General features: G+C 42.9%; 5 protein-coding genes across 5 annotated transcripts; 3 read left to right on the top strand and 2 right to left on the bottom strand.

The window, feature by feature from the left end:
• Nucleotides 1-367: 367 nt before the first annotated feature.
• On the bottom strand, nucleotides 368-1,241 carry IL334_004635 (uncharacterized protein; the record flags this gene model as incomplete). The annotated part of the gene is made up of 4 exons (XM_062936352.1): nucleotides 368-621; nucleotides 690-908; nucleotides 1,003-1,086; nucleotides 1,172-1,241. The coding sequence occupies 4 exons, from the start codon at nucleotides 1,239-1,241 to the stop codon at nucleotides 368-370; spliced, it is 627 nt and encodes a 208-aa protein (XP_062792403.1).
• A 358-nt stretch (nucleotides 1,242-1,599) lies between these two features.
• IL334_004634 (uncharacterized protein) lies at nucleotides 1,600-3,977 on the top strand (the record flags this gene model as incomplete). Its single annotated transcript, XM_062936351.1, has 3 exons — nucleotides 1,600-1,655; nucleotides 1,725-3,019; nucleotides 3,088-3,977. The coding sequence occupies 3 exons, from the start codon at nucleotides 1,600-1,602 to the stop codon at nucleotides 3,975-3,977; spliced, it is 2,241 nt and encodes a 746-aa protein (XP_062792402.1).
• A 420-nt stretch (nucleotides 3,978-4,397) lies between these two features.
• On the top strand, nucleotides 4,398-4,890 carry IL334_004633 (uncharacterized protein; the record flags this gene model as incomplete). Its single annotated transcript, XM_062936350.1, has 2 exons — nucleotides 4,398-4,538; nucleotides 4,645-4,890. The coding sequence occupies 2 exons, from the start codon at nucleotides 4,398-4,400 to the stop codon at nucleotides 4,888-4,890; spliced, it is 387 nt and encodes a 128-aa protein (XP_062792401.1).
• A 744-nt stretch (nucleotides 4,891-5,634) lies between these two features.
• On the top strand, nucleotides 5,635-11,234 carry IL334_004632 (uncharacterized protein; the record flags this gene model as incomplete). Its single annotated transcript, XM_062936349.1, has 12 exons — nucleotides 5,635-6,456; nucleotides 6,558-7,226; nucleotides 7,288-8,522; nucleotides 8,588-8,702; nucleotides 8,755-8,846; nucleotides 8,906-9,322; nucleotides 9,385-9,645; nucleotides 9,724-10,151; nucleotides 10,212-10,254; nucleotides 10,326-10,512; nucleotides 10,590-10,770; nucleotides 10,852-11,234. 12 exons carry the CDS (start codon nucleotides 5,635-5,637, stop codon nucleotides 11,232-11,234), a joined length of 4,833 nt encoding a protein of 1,610 aa, XP_062792400.1.
• Nucleotides 11,235-11,501: 267 nt separating this feature from the next.
• Nucleotides 11,502-16,818, bottom strand: IL334_004631 (uncharacterized protein; the record flags this gene model as incomplete). The annotated part of the gene is made up of 27 exons (XM_062936348.1): nucleotides 11,502-11,593; nucleotides 11,719-11,804; nucleotides 11,885-11,958; nucleotides 12,016-12,102; nucleotides 12,200-12,333; nucleotides 12,390-12,459; nucleotides 12,518-12,595; nucleotides 12,660-12,782; nucleotides 12,848-12,966; nucleotides 13,053-13,203; nucleotides 13,263-13,387; nucleotides 13,455-13,527; nucleotides 13,586-13,728; nucleotides 13,801-13,975; nucleotides 14,043-14,141; nucleotides 14,207-14,389; nucleotides 14,444-14,651; nucleotides 14,705-14,826; nucleotides 14,886-15,056; nucleotides 15,126-15,237; nucleotides 15,291-15,436; nucleotides 15,497-15,601; nucleotides 15,652-15,805; nucleotides 15,880-15,949; nucleotides 16,042-16,198; nucleotides 16,271-16,436; nucleotides 16,520-16,818. 27 exons carry the CDS (start codon nucleotides 16,816-16,818, stop codon nucleotides 11,502-11,504), a joined length of 3,522 nt encoding a protein of 1,173 aa, XP_062792399.1.
• Nucleotides 16,819-17,183: the final 365 nt, after the last annotated feature.

Genomic DNA, 17,183 nt, shown 5'->3' with positions numbered 1-17,183 from the left:
CAGAAGCTAAATCTTAGAGTGGAGGAACCTTGGAGAATCAACGGGGGTCCATTAGAATAGGTTGGATAATCTGTAGCTGTAGTTGTGGTAAGTAAGTGCACATGCATCAGACAGGGATACACGATGTCTTCTTTAGGCGGATCTGAGTACGTAGACACATATTCATGTGAAATAGGATTGAATGAGTTGTCGATAATATATGGATGGCTATACTCGACTTCATACAGACGCTGAAATTGCGGATTGCGTCTGCAATGTTCATGCTAATATCAAAGTATACATACATTAATCTATTGTACATACATAAATATCTTTGTCTCGTTGTATCTCTTGCCCCCGATGTATTCAATCCATACTGACGTAAGATCTATTTCACCTCAACTTCCATTTCTTTCTCTGACAATCCGGTCCAATCTTCACCTTTACCTTCTACTTCTCCAGGTAACGGAACACCCATGCCCATTTCCTCCGCTCTTCCTTTCTTGGTCACTATTATCTCTCCGTGAGGTGATATCCTGATATGTTTGAGAAGATCAAGATGTGATGCGCTCATCGATGTATCAGATGTAAGCCATGTATACATCAATCGTACGGTTGGTGCGTGCGTCAAGTCTGGGACCTCTATAAATGCCATAGATGAAGTAAGCCTCTATCCCACTCTATCGAAGCTCAATAGTAGATATACTCACCCATTCCCGTCTCGTACTCCTTCGTCTCTCTGTGTTTGATCTCCTCTAATTCCAATAATTCCTTTGGCTTTGGCCTACCAGGTCTCCTGTCCGCTATCAACTCATTGATCCTACCATCGTATCTACCCAGGTATACTTCCGTTATTAGTGACTTGAGAGAAGGGAGAGACAGTGGATGGGGTGATGATAGTGAGTGCAGGAAGAAGAGCGGTCTTTGAACTGTAAAAACACAATATATTAGCTTAAAAGAATTCTAGTAAGATATTGTTCGGCTACTTGTGATAGAGATGCAATTCGACTCCGAGATACTTACGTTTGGCGTCAGCATGATCTTTCCTTGCCTTTGTCTGTCCTTTCAACTTGTCCATACGTAAGTTCACCCTCGTAAGTTGAGCAGCTACAGAAGATCCAAACAGAAAAGTCAGATCTCTTCGTGCTGCAGTTGATGATTTAAGAAGTCAAAAGAGATGATCATGACTCACCCTTCCTTGACGAGGGATGTAAATCCGCTTTTCCCTTGATAGCTTTCTTAGTCAATCGTCTATTTCCCATCTTTGCGTTTCTTTCCAACGTAGCGATACTTTGTAGTAGACAAGTGAGGGATGGGAATGATCTGAGAGGTAACGAGCTGACTTTGATGAAGTCTCTTTCCAAATATTCAGGTGGACACAAATAAATCCAACTTTTGATGAAATTTAAAATGGTAGTCATAAATAAGTTTCACCGTTCAAAAAGGGGTTTATTTCAACAAAAATCACCAATATTCATGTCCTTTTCCTGTCGATGAATCCGGCCGAAAACATCATTAGGTATACACGATTGTCTTATCTGAACAACTGTCTGAACATCGTGATACTGCTCGTACACTCCCTACGTCTAGACGTATCATCTGGTGGAAAAATCAGGAAAGATGAAGCTGTCGCTTCACATACAAAAGTTGGCTTCTACGCCCAAGGGAGCTTTTCGGTGAGTGAAAAGGTTTTCCCCCAAAATGACATTCGTAGCACTTCACTCATGCTGACAACTACCTCGTAGCGTCACGCCTAGCCTGAGTGTTTCTCGCCATGCTTCTACATCCACTTCCACATCTGCCTCAACAGCGTCAACGACAACAGCGAGCAAAGACCTCACATCCACATTTGTCCGTGACCAAACACCTCATCTGACTACGACCGAATCAGTATCAAAACCGTTACCTAAAATATCTAATTCAGATTTTTTCAACTCTTCTTTACCACCCAATTTCCCAACCCCAAAGGCGAGTGAACGTGAAAATGATGCTTTATTGGAGTTACAAGGATTGATAGCTCTGCCGCCAAGCTTTAGAACTGAAATTGGCTCTGCCAAAATATGGCAAAAGTACATATCACTCTCACCTTCTTTTAGACGTTCATTACCCATCGATTTCCTACAAAAAGTGTTTCAATATGTTATACCTAATCGAAAACATGTCAAAGACTTATCCTCATTACCTGAACTGGAAAACCCGAAAGATGTATCGATATCCAAAGGTTCAGTATTGAGAGAAAGGTTGAAACATCATTCATCGTTAGGAAGTAAATGGGAAAGAAGGTTAAGGACAATCGCCTCTGATATCCTATCATCACCACTATCCAAAACTATCGATCCTCAAATATTCATCAATGGTTTATCTAAATTAGCTATGGTAGGTGATAAACAAGGATGTGAAAGTATAATAAGAGAAGTCATCATTCGATATGAAGATAAATTGACTTTTAGACAATCAAGGATAATGTATGGATATGGTTTAAGATCCGTATCAAAATGGTTAAAAATTCATGGACATCGATTTAGAACAAATCAATCAGAAATTCAAGAAGCTGCTGAAACTTCAAAGAGATTAATCAGATCAATGCAAGAGAAAAACGTTAAACCAAATTCAACAACAGCTGAAAATCTTTTGAATATATCCAGATTAGTTTCATCCACTTCCAATGATCAAGAAAGCATTAAATCTTTTGATAATCTCACAGAAGCAATATTGACTAATGGTTATTCATTAGATTTGGCAAATCTGTCGTTTGAATCCGAGGAAAAGATCTCACAGTTGAAACCCAGTGTCAAATTAGCTATCATCGATTTATTAGGAAGAAAAGGAAAATTATATGAGATGGTGGCTGCTTTTGAGAGCTTGTTCCCAGGTGACATAGATAGATTACCAAATAGATCAACCGATGATTCGATATTAGGACGAGGAGAAGAAGAAGAAGAAATACCGACGTTGTCAAGGTTAATTGCGGCTGAACAAGCTGAAAGGGCTGAGCGGGGTTGGTTTGGTGTAAGAACTGTCAGAGAAGACGAATCTTCAGGTGAGTTCTGTATAAGGATCATTCTATTAAAAATGCGGAGGACTTATCTTGTTCTCTCAATCCCATAGATATCTCATCAAGTCTTCTTGACGATCAACCTGGACCTCAACCGCGTCAATTCAATGATTATCTCCCACCAATCCCGACACCCTATGAAATCATCCACCCATCCGCCCTTTCATCTTCTTCGTCACTACACACATCCATACTTCATAACATACAATCAAGTAGCTCGACATCAAACTCTAATTGGGGCGTAGACGGAGAAGGAGCAATAGTTTCTTCAATCTTTTCTATGCTATCGAGAGCATGGCAATCGAAAATCAAAACATCATCGAATGATACAGTATACAAGGACATCGCAATACACACTCTACGAATAGCTCTTCGTGCGGCTCATACTGAGCAGTCTAGATTCGTGTATGCGCTGAAAGAAGGAAGTGAGGTCATTCCCAATGGACCTGCATTGAGAATCGAAGAGAACTGGTTCAAAGCTGTTTGGAGAATAGTGCGATGGACTAGAAGTACAAGTAGGAGAGGAACCAAATTCTCCAAAATTATCTTAGAGGAATTACAAGATGTCAAGCAAAGAATAGAGCAAGAACGAGTTATTCTTTCGTCGCTGTTATCCAGTCCAGCTGATCAAAGCGAGCTCCCAGAAGCGCCCTCCAACCCAATATTAGCTATTGACATTCCGAGGATAATCGAAGAAATAGAGAAATTACAGTTATCGTTGGCGCAAGTGGAGGAGACAATACAGACTAATGTGGGTATCGCCATCGAAAGAAAAGCAAGATCGAATTCTGCTCGTTTGGTAAAGCTCGAAGAAAGGAAAGAAGCTCTGCTACCGAACAAGGGGAGGAAGAAAGGAGGCCTAAGTGGGAATCTAATGAGCATAAATAAAGTCGAGAGGGACGAAAAGAGTTGGGCAGGCGAGGGGGCTCCCGTTATTGCTTAGATGAGGCGAGAAGCAAATGCATTATTGTGTTGTAGCACTAGATGTATACTGAGTATATCACGTTCGCAGGCATAATGAGAAGAAAGGGCGACAATTTTCACGTGTCACATTCATTGGATGATCATCTCGACATCACCCTGATCGACAGATGCATCCGAATAGCATCCGGGAAGAGCATGTGTATTGGTGTTCAATCCTTATTATGCCAATCACAGAAAGGTCTATGTCCAGGATGATGATCGAACTGACTCGCCTGTCCTCATTCCTTAAATTCATTTGCACATCATAAGCTTTTCAAACAACTGTATAAAAGACGAGGATCACGATGTCGAACGACAGATATAATATTGAATTAGAAACGAGATTAATGGATATTAGGCAGTGAGCTGGTTGGCATGCCTTGAAAGGGATCTTCAGTCAATGCAACAGACCTTGACGATCATCAACCATCTTGATAGCGTTCAGAAGAGAAGGAATGATGCCATCAACACTATCGAAGAGGTGAAACCAAAACTTGCGAAGGCCAAAGTGGAGAATAACAAAGACGATGTCTATGAATTTGTAAGTTGGACTTTGCTCCCTCCATTTCGTTGACATGCGAGAATTGACACTCGGTTCTATCTCTGTTACTTGGCACTTGAAACTTTGTGCTCATGAGGTGTTACAGAATTCTGAGGGATTCAAATCACTTACAATAGCTTCCGCAATGCAAGAAGATTTCAAGAGAAAATTAGCTCAACTAGCGCAGATAGTACAATACATTCGTGAGGACCCCAATCTAAAGGGAGAAGAGACCAAAGAGAAACAACTTTGGAATGAAGCAAAGGAGATGAGTGAGGATTATCGTTCGAATGGGAAACAGAAATTTGACGAAGATCTGAAGGAATGGAAAAAGACTTTTTCCCCTTGGTAGAGAGTATCATCCTTATCCCCTATGACAAGTCAGGAATGGCCAAAGTGATCAGAAATACCATCAATGGGGGTGTACATGGGCGGATGCTATCGACAAATCTGCATTGCCAAATAAGCATAGACTATAAGTCAACGTAAATCCAAGGATTTTTGGTATTCTCAATTCATAATTTGACGATTTTGATGAACATGAAAGTCATTCACGTCGTCCTTTACCACTTTGTCATAATCATATTGCGTGTGATGTCTTCCAACCAAAGCAAACACTCAAGAACACTGTGGAGTCAACCTCACAGCTGAGGCGTTCATCGCATGTACTCCATATGCATGCATAGATTCCGTATAACTGTACTATTTGACCTTTGTTTGGTACTGATCCGCTTGTGGGATCCAAACACGTGATTGCCACGCCACGTCGTAAGAGACGCGCTCGAGGTCATCCGTATCCGCCGTTGTCCATTCCAGGTCGACCATGAAATCATGAGACATGCAAGAGGTTTCGTCATAAAGATCTCATCTCATAGACCAGAACAAAGCCTGAAAGCGGAGAGAAGACGATCAGCTTAGTTAGAGCGGGCAAAAAGGATATCGTGTTTACTCGACATAAGATCTCTTCAAGTAAAGATCAGCCCCATATTCGATTCACCGACAGTCCGTTTTCCACGACATTTCAGTATCGATGAATTCACCATAATCACCTCAATCCTCAAGGTCTGACGCTTTGTTAACTGGGATCGTGACGACGATGAATCCTCCCACTCCCCTTTCATCCCTCACTGATCCTGCATCCTTATCTAAAATTACAATCTTACTTGTACCCGTTCATCAGCCTTCTTCACCAATCCCACAAAATATCTACACGTCCTATTCAAGCTTCATAAAGCGGTATCAGACATTACGAGGAGATGATTTATCTAGACCATTACAATCGCGATCTAGGACCCCAACCGGCTCGGCTGATCTACCTCCTAATCCAAGATTGAGATTCTTCCCTCCATCAACAGGAAATAGTATATCAGTTTCAAGAGGATCAACTACCAATCAACTGCATTTGACATATACTGGAAATGCACCACCAAGGCATACTTACCCTCTGAGTCTTCTGCGTATGGCAGGCTTCCCTTTGATAGTTCTAGGTATAGCTGTTGACCCCGCAGAATCACAATCAGGTGAAAGTGAAGGGTACCAACTAGATCTAGATGAAGAAGAAAACGGAGACATTGGTAATAGTACATCTTCATCTCAAATACCGACACTCTACTCGGATCGTGCTTCATCGTCTTCAACATCACATAATCCTGAACAGTCATTCGATGAATCAATTTCATCAGTCTTTCCACCTACTTCGCCGTTCCCTTTGGTAAAGAGATTATTGGTCGTACCTAATCAATTACCGAGATCACCTTCATCTCCCAGAAAACAGAACAGTCCACCCACGTATGAGGGAAGAGGTAAAGGGAAGGACAAAGGTTATATGCGGTATGCACCTGAAGATGGAGTCGAAAGCTGGATCGGAAGAGTATTGGGGGAAGTAGTTGGAGAATTGCTGGGAGAATTGGGCGAGATCGTAAGTTGGCATTGTTCATGGACGCGATAAACTTGGCATGGAAGTATAGTGTATATTTAAGTTGCGAAGGGATCGAGCTGAAAGCCTGAATTAATGTCTAGGCAACCGCTTTGGAAACACCCGCAGGCATGCGTACATTGTCTGCAACGCTTCTACCATCTCTCACGTCCACTCTCCCCCATCCAGGCTTGGACAACATGATTTCTTCTCATCGATCTTCTACACCTAATGAGTATCCTTCTCGACCAAGTTCATCTACTCCAGTTGGCCTACCACACTCTCAATCTGTTTCATCTCTCGAACAACCCAGTGGAATGGGTATATCTTTGACTCGAGCATTGACACCTGGAGGAAGGCCCACATCCATTCAACCACCTTCATTACCTCCCCTTCAGACTAATTCGATATCGCCTGCACCTCAGTCACAACCAGCAGCCTCCTCAAATCCGTTTCGACGGTCTACAGCCATATCCTCACCATTCACTCGAACTTCGTCTGCGACGTCTGCTCCCTCCTCATCAACTTCTGTACCCCAGCTATCTACAACGAAATATACCAATGCAGCCTTATCTGGTGTAGCCGGCGGGAGATTGATGAAGCTATTAGGAGATATGTATCTCCTCGCGGGGCTTTATGGGGATGCAATCAAGTGCTATGAAGAAGGAGCGGAGAGATGTAGAAGTGTCGGTGACGTTCTATGGGAAGGTATGGCAAGAGAAGGCAGAGCTGTAGCTGGTATCGGTGAAGCATGGGAAGGCAGAGATGGTTCGGTAAGCTATCCTTCGTATTCCCCGTGGTAAGAAAGCTCAATCAACAAATACTGCCCTCTAGAATATGGTACAACCGTTCCCCTCATCTCCCATACCGGTTGAGATCCTGTCCCATTATCTATCAGCACAAGCATGTCTCGCAAGATCACCTCTTCCTTATCCGCCGACCATACTCTCTCCTTCTCCTCTAGCAGTATCGGGATCAATATCTTTTTCCGCCCCATCAAACACAAGCCCTTCCAGTGTAGGAACAGGGGAAGGTCTATTAGCATATCTTCATACTAGTCTGTCCCTCAAAATAAGTCATTTCCTGTTACTTATATGGGCATCCGGAGGATGGGGTTCAATAGCTTTATCCTCACTCATGATTCACAACCTACCGAGAAGCTTTATCGCTCCACTCCAGCCACACGAAATGCCCGATGCCGTGTTGCGAAGAAAGCGTAATCGATCGCTGCTTCTGTTATCCACCACAAGTCAAATATCAAAACAATCAATCTTGGCTCATGCTGAAGATGCTCTGTCACCGTATCACAGGGCTATGACCAAAACTGAACAACTGGTCGTTCATAATGAGTTTATTTGGTTAGCTAGATGGCTAAATTTACCAAGAAAAGAAGCATCAGTAACTAGGGAAGTGATGAAACGATTAGCTATGCTTGTTGTGGAAGGCAGAGAAGAAACGAGAAAACTTAACGGAGCTGGATTCAATTCAAAAAGGCCGAAGTCCCCACCTCGAGGGAGTCTGGATTCAGCTCTAGCAATCGAAAATCGAAGTGATGCAGAAGCTGCTTCTGCTTCTGCTGCTGTAGGATTAGGATTGGGTTTATCAGTCCCAAATCAAACTGTTGCTGTCAGAAGGAAGGAATCTATAGAAGGAAACAATGGAATTAAGATTCTGTTCGAAAGAGTAGCTGGGATACTGGGAATCGATCTGTTGACCTTGAACAATGCAGATAGGAATCAGTCAGGTCATAGACACACTGAATCTGCGATTAACCTTAGTACAGAAGTAGAAATAAGGGAGAATTTGAAATTTGGTTGGCCGGAATTACAAGTCGAATTCATAAAAGAGGGAATAGCAATAACTGAAGCTTTACCTGATCATCCCTCCATCATACGTCTATGTCTCTCGGCATTGAGAAACCTGAGCGGATATTTGAATCCGCAAAGTCAAGCTGTGTTGAATAGAATGTATCCTACTTCGTTGGCAACATGCAGGAGAAGAGGTATCGACATCGGTCAAATACCTTGGTGGGTGGGTGGAAAATTAGTGCTGAGCGTTGAGATAGCTAGGTGAGCTGTGGTTTGCTCAATAACATTTCTGAGATCACCGTAGCTGACAATATTACACGACTCAGTCTCCCGCCGAACAAGTTCCCAATCGAACATTCAAAGGATGAAATCATAGTGAAAGAAGGGAAGAAAGATCCTTTCCTCTATAATCCACGTTTGAAAGCTGCCGAAGCTGGCAAGGTGAGTTTCTAGATCACCGACTCCCAAGTGTTACAGCTGATAAACGGTTCAGACGATACTTGTGGCGAACGAGCAAGTTGATATCTTCGTAACAGTTCGAAATCCCTTTGCTTTTGACCTTGAGGTTCAGGATTTATCTATATTGTAGGTTTGTCTCAAGACGGTAGGAAGTGTCAAGTTCAGCTTACGTTGTCGATTGACAGGACAACTGGAGTACCGTTCATCACCTCTCCTCTACCTCTTACACTCCCTGCTACCTCTGTTCAGACAGTTCGAGTGACAGGCCATTCTCCTGTTCCTGGTTCGATGTCCGTCAAGGGGATTTCCATCCGTCTGACAGATGGATCGTCGACCGAAATTCTTATACCCATCATCGATTCCAAGGAGAAAGATAAAAGGGATAAGAGGAAATCTCGTTTGAAAGCTGATTTGAGTAAAATCAAAAGACAAGGTATTGACGCTCGATATGCCTTGATCGAGAAATCGAAAGACGCTCAACGAGATAGCATAGAAGAAGGAGGTAAATGGTTAGAATGTAAAGTTGTTGAAGAATTACCACTTGCTTGGATCAAGAGAACCAGCTTGACTCACGGTACAGTAATGTTATACCATGGTGAATCGTAAGTGCGCCGCCTTTGACATAGATCAGGAGGGTCGAAGCTGATCCATTTGGATTTCATAGATCTATCATACGGATTACGATAGTAAACTCATCCTCTGTGCCAATCGATTTCATCAAATTGACTTTTGATGATTCCACCTCGCGCGATTCACAAGCTATTATCCAAGAGGGTGAATTGACACCTGAACAGGCATATGAAATCGAGTTTGACCAACTGAATAAACCAGTTTTCACTTGGGAAAAAGAACATCATGACCAAATTGATATCCAACCTGGTGGCAGAATGAACATAAATGTTAAATGCTTAGGAAAAGTCGGTTGGTGAGTAAAACTCATCACGTTGGACTTTTCAGAAATTGGGGAAGCGGAGCTGACGACTAGACCAATCTCGGTTGTTAGTACGGACGGTATGATCAGGATTGATTATGGAAATCTGAATCAAAGAATACGAGCCAGGTCACTTAGCATCAACGACTCAGGTTCTTCCCAGATTGAAGGGGATGGAGATCTTTCAAAGACGTTTTATACTCGTCAAATCACTTTCCCTGTATTATTCACTGTATACCATACGATCGATTGTCATTCCCTCGACCTCATACGACTGGGCTCGTCAGATGTTTCACCGGTCGCGCTGAACAACGTGAAAATCAACGGGTTGCTTCGACCTAGATTGGAAAGACTGCCCTCAACGTCAGCGGTATCAGAAGAATGTCTTCGGAACATACTAAACGATGAGAATGATGATGATCACTGTTTACTGGCATTGAGCGTGAGGAACGTTTATGGTGTACCGTTCGGAGTCAGTCTACAGCGAAAAGGGGATGAAGGTAAGTTCACTCACCTGATTCATGTTCGACCGTAATTAAGGAGGTATGATTTTTCTACAGCTGTTGAATGTACGAGATTAGTCCCTCCTGGCGCAACAGAACGGTAAGTCTTTCGATACCCAACATTACTTGGGAAATGGACTACTAATAGTAACGATCGGTCGGCTGTTCCAGGATGATTTTACCTCTTCCAAGGAAATCAATATCTCAATCACTCCTCTCACGTCCCATACCTTCTCTTTCATCGAAACAATACATAGTTGATAAAGAGAAGAAATCGGATGACCGATTAAAGAAGGAAAGAGAATTGTTCTGGTATAGAGAAGAATTGTTGAATTCGATTAAAGCGATCTGGACTGAAGTGAGTCACCTTAAGACTTTAGCAAAAACAACATTACGATCCTTGTAGCTGATGTGAATGCTTGTGAAACAAAATAGCCAGGATCAAATAGAAGTGGTGAATTGAACCTTAGAACTCAATATCTCTCTTCATCGTTATTGGACATAATCAGATCGGATCAGATAGAAATCAAATTAGCCTTGAAAGGTTTGAAGGAAAGCGGTGTTGTTGGACCAATGGAATTTATCGACGTGCAGGTTGAAGTTACTAACAAATTAGGTATGTTGAGCGTTATTCTCCAAGTTTCACACTTGCGCCCTTCGGAGCTGATAGCATTGTGGTTTTGTCTTGATTGAACAGAACGTCCATTTAGACCTTATTTACATGTATCACCACTACCTTCTTCTCCAACTGATCAATCCTGGACTCAACCAATATATAATCAAAGACACTCGATTCAAGCTATGAACACCTCTAGCATGAATACCAACGCCAACACACCTAAAAACGTTTTATTCGATGGACTATCCTCGGCTCCACTACCTCTTCTCCAACCTGACGAAACCATCACCTATAACATCGGACTGACGTTCTTGTGTCTGGGTAAATACGGTTTGAGAGCTGCCGTAGAAGAAATTCAAGATGAGGCCGTCAACAAACAGGTTGGAATACAAGGTCATGATGACATTGATGTGGAAAAGAAAATATGGTTTTCACCTGTTTTGAATGTTGACGTACGATAGAATCTGATTGATGTAGAGAAACTGAATTTATATACCTAGCATATGATACATAATATGACATGATTTACATACTCGTCTAATGTCATTAACGAAAATGAATCATCATTAGTCATTCATACGACTCTTGAGAGGCGAAAATTGCTTCTACGCTACGATTACACTTTGTGCAAAGGGCAGAAAATGAGATAGAAAGAACAGCGCGTGAAACCCAAATATAAAAACACAAACGGAAACTTGGCGTGAACATCATCGTAGTCATCTACCATTCTAATTTGCAGGTATGGAATGATTCTTTGAATATGTCTTCAAACACGCTGAGAGATCCCCATATCTCTTAGTAGCTTGTCTTGAATCAGGCACTACGTATACAGGGATGATTAGTCAAGGATCAGATTTCAATAGCAAGTACCACTCTTATCTCCCTATCTGTTGGCGCTGAGGTTCCGAAATGGAAAAAAAGTGTATGGTGCAACAATCCACTTACACCATGTTCCATTATTGATTATCAACACCTTCATTTTAGGATGGTACGTCAATCCGGTCAGTAATTTAGGTGTGATCAGGAAGTACCTAGAGAATAAAATGAATTGATCGTTAGTTTATTCGTTGGGCCATTCTGAATGAACATCCGTCCAATGAGAAAAACTTACTGTCCTGCATCTGCATCACACGTCACTTCGACCAATTGATTATGAACTGCTCTCTCAGCTCGTTGATCCATACCCTGTGTTATCACGGTCAGTTGTCAGTTACAATCCTCATAACGCATCAAATAACTAACCTGATTGATCTCATCCACTAATGAGAATGGGGTTCTTGACATCTCAGAAAGAGACATGAGATAAGTGACGGTAGCCAGGGAGCGTTCCTATATACGATCAGAGTCAATAGTTAATTTTTGCAGATGGATTGCAACCGATGTGCAGTCTGATTTCCTATTAACAACTGAAGTGGAGAAAACTCACGCCTCCAGACTGATGTGAGCCAGTCAGGATAGCCAAGTTATCTTCATCTCTGTAGGACACTAGGATCTCAATTCCCCATGCTGCAAAATCACCTTCTACTCTTCTTATCCTTACTTCACCCGTGCATTTGACACCTGGAAAGCACTGTGAGCCATCATGGTCATGTTGCGATACGAATGATAAAACTTACGAGCAAAAGCGGCTGAGAACTTTGCGCTAACAGCTTGCACGAGAGTCTCGAGGGCAGGATCGAACATGTCCTGTAATGCGCAGAGATGCCATTAGCATTGGCTCATTCAATTCGGACCAGCAACTTACTAAAGTCTTTTTGATGTCCCTCTTGAGACCGTTCAATTCACTTTCCTCTTTGTCAACAACACCTTGCGCTAGTTCAAGCTAGGAAAACACCATTAATCAGTGGTGACCAATCAAGATACTCATTGCAGCGGGATGGACCTACTCTATCCTTGAGGTCATTGTATCTTCCGACGACGTTACCAGGTATGTTGACCGCTAATTCCAATTGAGCTCTTAAAGTTTGAAGAGAGTTTTGAGCTTCCTCGAGCGAAGGCAAGTCCTCGACCTGAGTTGGTCTTCGTCAATTCGGATTCTGTATTCTTACTTGAAAACTTTCAGTATCAGACTTACTACACGAGCCCTGTTCCTCACTTCTTCTTTGATTTCCTGAGGTGCACTGGAAATTGCAGCTGTCATTTGGGTCCATTTGTTCGCTGATCGAGCCTTGGCATCCGTGTGACGTCCAGCAGCTGAACAAAAAGACATCCATTGTCAGTGATTCGATATGGCTGCACAATGTTTTAGGAGTAAAAAATGGAGTTGGCGATAAACTTACCAGCTGTGTATTCCCTGTGAGCTTCGTTCAGAACCTCATTGCCTTGATTCAGTCTTTCGGAGATAGCTTGCTTATTAACAGATCCTTGCAAAAAAGCACAATTGGCTGTCATGAGGTCTGAGCAATGACTGATAATATCGTCGCAGGAGGTCTACCACATCATTAGTAAACGAACACGAGAAAAATGTGAAATCTTATGACTCTACTCACAAGGCATGAATCAAGGGGTCGCAATCTCGCTTTGGCATACTTCAGTTTCTCGGCCTTTAGCTTTGAACGCTCCTCTTCTTGAGAAGGTTGTGCTTCAATTTTTCGAAGTCTTTCTCTGAAGGACTCTGCGATTCACATTGTCAGCATCCAATTCTAGGTGTCGTCTTGAACAACGTGACAGGTCATACGTACCGATGTCTGTAGCGGCCTTTTGATATCTCCTGAGCTTTTCCTGTAAGTCTTTTATTCGTTTTTCGACTTCTCCCTGTGAAATCCATTGCGATAAGCCGTGCATTTGAACTCAGATCGTAAGCAGGACTTACCCCTGCTCGTCGGATTCCCTCTCGTTCGTTTTCTATCTCGTCCATCTTGTCTTTGAGAGCAGAATGAGGAGCTTCGCGATCCATTTTCGTTTTCTTCTTCTTTGCGATTTCATCTACTATTCTTTTCACGGCATCTCGATCGACTGCACATGGGTAACATTGGTGAGCACTTTTACGTCAGTCTTGCCAGGAACATGGAGTATAAAATTACTCACCAGCCAGGTTGAAGGCTTTGGCTGGTTGTGGAGGATTCGTCCTTTCAACGAACTCCCTTCTTCCGTAAGAACTCTGGATAGCGTTGGTATTGGCATCTTTCGTAGCCCAGGAGGCGATACCAAGACTTGTGAGGCGTTTACTGTCAATCTCCATGGAAGTTTTCTGCGTAAGAGCCTTTGGTATTACAACGGATCAGCACCTCCGGTACGCAAGAAAGCATAGATCAGAATGAATGCCTCACGGTCAAGTGTAATCGTGCTTTGGCACACAAGTAGGCGATAACTGCGGGGGCAGCTTCCACGAAATCAATCGCATAACCATCCATACCGAGATCTCTCAGCTAGAAATGAATTCAGCAACGGGCTCGTGATGACAAGAGCTTTTGTCACTAAAAATGAGACTCACCGTCTCAGCATCACAAGGACGACGAGGATTGACTGTTGCGTCTGAAACTTCCTGATATGCCAAGAACAGAGATACTTTGCCTCCATCTACTCTCCTTCCATCGGATCTTATCCGAGGAGGATATTGGGTACCATTTAGCTCAAGTAAGCGATCGAAATCGGCTTGAGATGTACAGATGAAAGTCTACTAGTAGATTAGTCCTCGATCTTTCACACAGTACTAGGATATCGCACATACAGATCTATGTTGCCTGCTTGTGTTTTGCTCTACTTGCCACGCATAGGTCCTATTGGGAACACTGACTGATATCATAGGTGGTTTGTGCACTTCGCTCTCAAGAGTATGACCGTTAACTTTCAGCCAGTCGAGAAGGAACCCAATTGAGGGCTCCAGATCTCGGGCAGCATTCTCTTTTTGGATTTCAATGTTTTCAAGCATCGTTTGTCTACATTCAAGTCAGCACATTTCTAAGTCTTCGCGAATTATGGAATGACCTACCTTCTCGTCAGTTCGTCAAGTTCATGATTCAACTCATTAAACATCTTCTTATTGTCCTCGTATTCATCCTTGACTTCTTCGAGTTGATGTCCCTTTTCCCGGTATTTCGTCTGTAGGGCCGCCTAGGAGAGTTGTAACTTCAGCGGTATTCTCGCTAACGGCTGGATAGCAAGTTACTCACCTTCTCCCTTCCTTTGACTTTCATTTCCGAGTCGACTTCCTCTCGAGGTTCCTCCAAAATCTCTTGACACTTCTGAATTTTTTCCAAAGTAGAACGCTTATCGTCTTCTCTACGCTGAAACACCATTCTTAACATATCAAGTTTATCGTTGACTTGGGCACTTCGATCCGCCTTCAAGAAAGATTGTCAGATATCAATATACAAGCTGCATGTAGGAAAGCATATTAGAAGATTACGCACCACATCTCTAGCAGAATTCATCTTATTCCTAAGCTCTTTCATACCATCCTTGTATTTTCCTTCGACGGTTTGAAGTCGTATTTCAGCTTTGTATGCTTTTTTATCCCAATGCCTAATGGTCTCGTTAGCTTTACATCATTAGTCGCCTTCGACAATGATACTTACTCTTTCAATTCTTTGAGAGGTTGTCTTCTGTTGGATAATTTCGTGACTTTGGCTTTCCATTGATCTCTCTCTTTGAGAGCGGCTGTGACTTCTTCTCTTATGCGATTATGTTGAACGACGGAGACGATGTGTTGCATTATTTCGGCCTGCGAGTGTACACTGATCAGCGGTGCATTCGGCACGGATAGATAGACAATCCAACTTGCCTCTTTTTCCCTTGCCTCCCGTTCTTGTACATGTTCGACATCGGGCGCAAGGCCATCCACTTGGATTTGTAATCGGTCTCTTTGGTTGACGTGACCCTCCAGAGTCTATGCTAGTTCTCAGCTATGATGAGCTGACCTGTAAAGGCAGAGCTCACGATTGACAGATCCTTTGAGTTCACACCTTTTTCAACCAACGTTTCATGCCATTGTGTCAGCCTAGGATCTCCTGCAGCTCTCATTGTTTCTTTCAGCACTACCTCAGGTGCCATCTTGGCGAATTCCGCTACTTTGTCTTGTGGCAAGAAAGAGCTGTGAACAACCCTTATTAGCTCCCTAATGTCTGCTAGTTCCCGGGGTACCTGTCGAACACTAGCGAGACCTACCATAAGTTATTGGCTTGTATACCAAACCTTTGAACACATTCCAGCACTTCTTTTCGTGTGCAAGTTGAGCCTAATGGATTCAAGGATCAGCAAGACTCCAAGACAGCGGCTTTCTGCCATTGGGAGCGCCATCCGAGAATCGACTGGTACAGGTGAACATACCATTCAACTTCCACTCTGACTTTTCATCCTCTCTATTGAACTTTCTCCAGATTTTGGTATTTCTTTTCCCTCTTTTTCCTTTAAGTTCAATCTCGACTTGAGCTTCATCTGCACCTTGTTTTACATATGCTTTCAGTTCGTTTGCTCGACCCATGACCTGGATGATAGTAGCAATCAGCCAGGGTCGGAGATCACAGTAGAGCAGCGATATATGTAGGACTGCACTTACTTTAGGTGGGAAGCCTAGTCCAATAGCTATAGCAGCTGCTATACTACTTTTACCAGTACCGTTTGGACCTAAAATCATGTTAAGATGAGGTCCAGGTCGGAATTCGACATGATCATAAGTCATGAAATTAGTCATTTTCATCCCTGTTACGGATCCAGTGACATATCTGCAAACAATGAAGACCAAGATTGTCAGCTGAGATCGTTCCCGGTCTGAAGCGATGAGGCTGGAAGAGGAATCATGATTTACCCATCATCGCCCCGCTCATATTCAGGTCTGAAAGATACTTGACCTCTTACTACTTCACCTTCGACTTCGTTCCCATCCCCATCAACCGCGATGTCATCAGCTTCATCACCGACCAGCACTCCATCTGCGTCTGAATTCAGGTCATCCAAATCTGAATCTCCCCCTTTCCCTTGAAAGTCTTGTATGACTTGTTTCCTTTTTTTGTTCGGAGAGACAGATAAATTCGGGCGTGGATCTTCTTCGTCTTCGGATGAGTCGATCGCTTGTGGCCTTTTCCTGGAGGAAGAAGCGAAAGGCATTCTGAGACTGGCCTAATATCCTATCAAAGAGTATATGCCGTTCAGATGATTCTTGCTGGTATCACTGGAGAAGATGAAGAAGAAGAATGTGAAGAATGAGAGGAAATCACAATGTTGAACATGACGCGAATTGTCTTTCTTTGATTTTAACGCGTTATCTTGACCGGATTCAGGCACTCGCCACGTGGTTTCATTCGATATCTAACCCTATAAAACCACTCTCGGTCGTCAAGTCCACCTTGTTCTTCATCATCCAACGAGACATTCCGAGGGACATAACAAGCGATATCAGGATCAGATCGATCCATCCGCTCTCATCAATATCACTTCGGTCATAAGGAGATCCTTGCCTATCACCTCCGACT

This window comes from Kwoniella shivajii, chromosome 6, assembly GCF_035658355.1.
Source record: "Kwoniella shivajii chromosome 6, complete sequence".
In the NCBI taxonomy this organism is placed as follows: Eukaryota; Fungi; Basidiomycota; class Tremellomycetes; order Tremellales; family Cryptococcaceae; genus Kwoniella; species Kwoniella shivajii.
The sequence above is the reverse complement of the archived record's forward strand: the minus strand, read 5'-3'. Positions and strand labels throughout refer to the sequence as shown.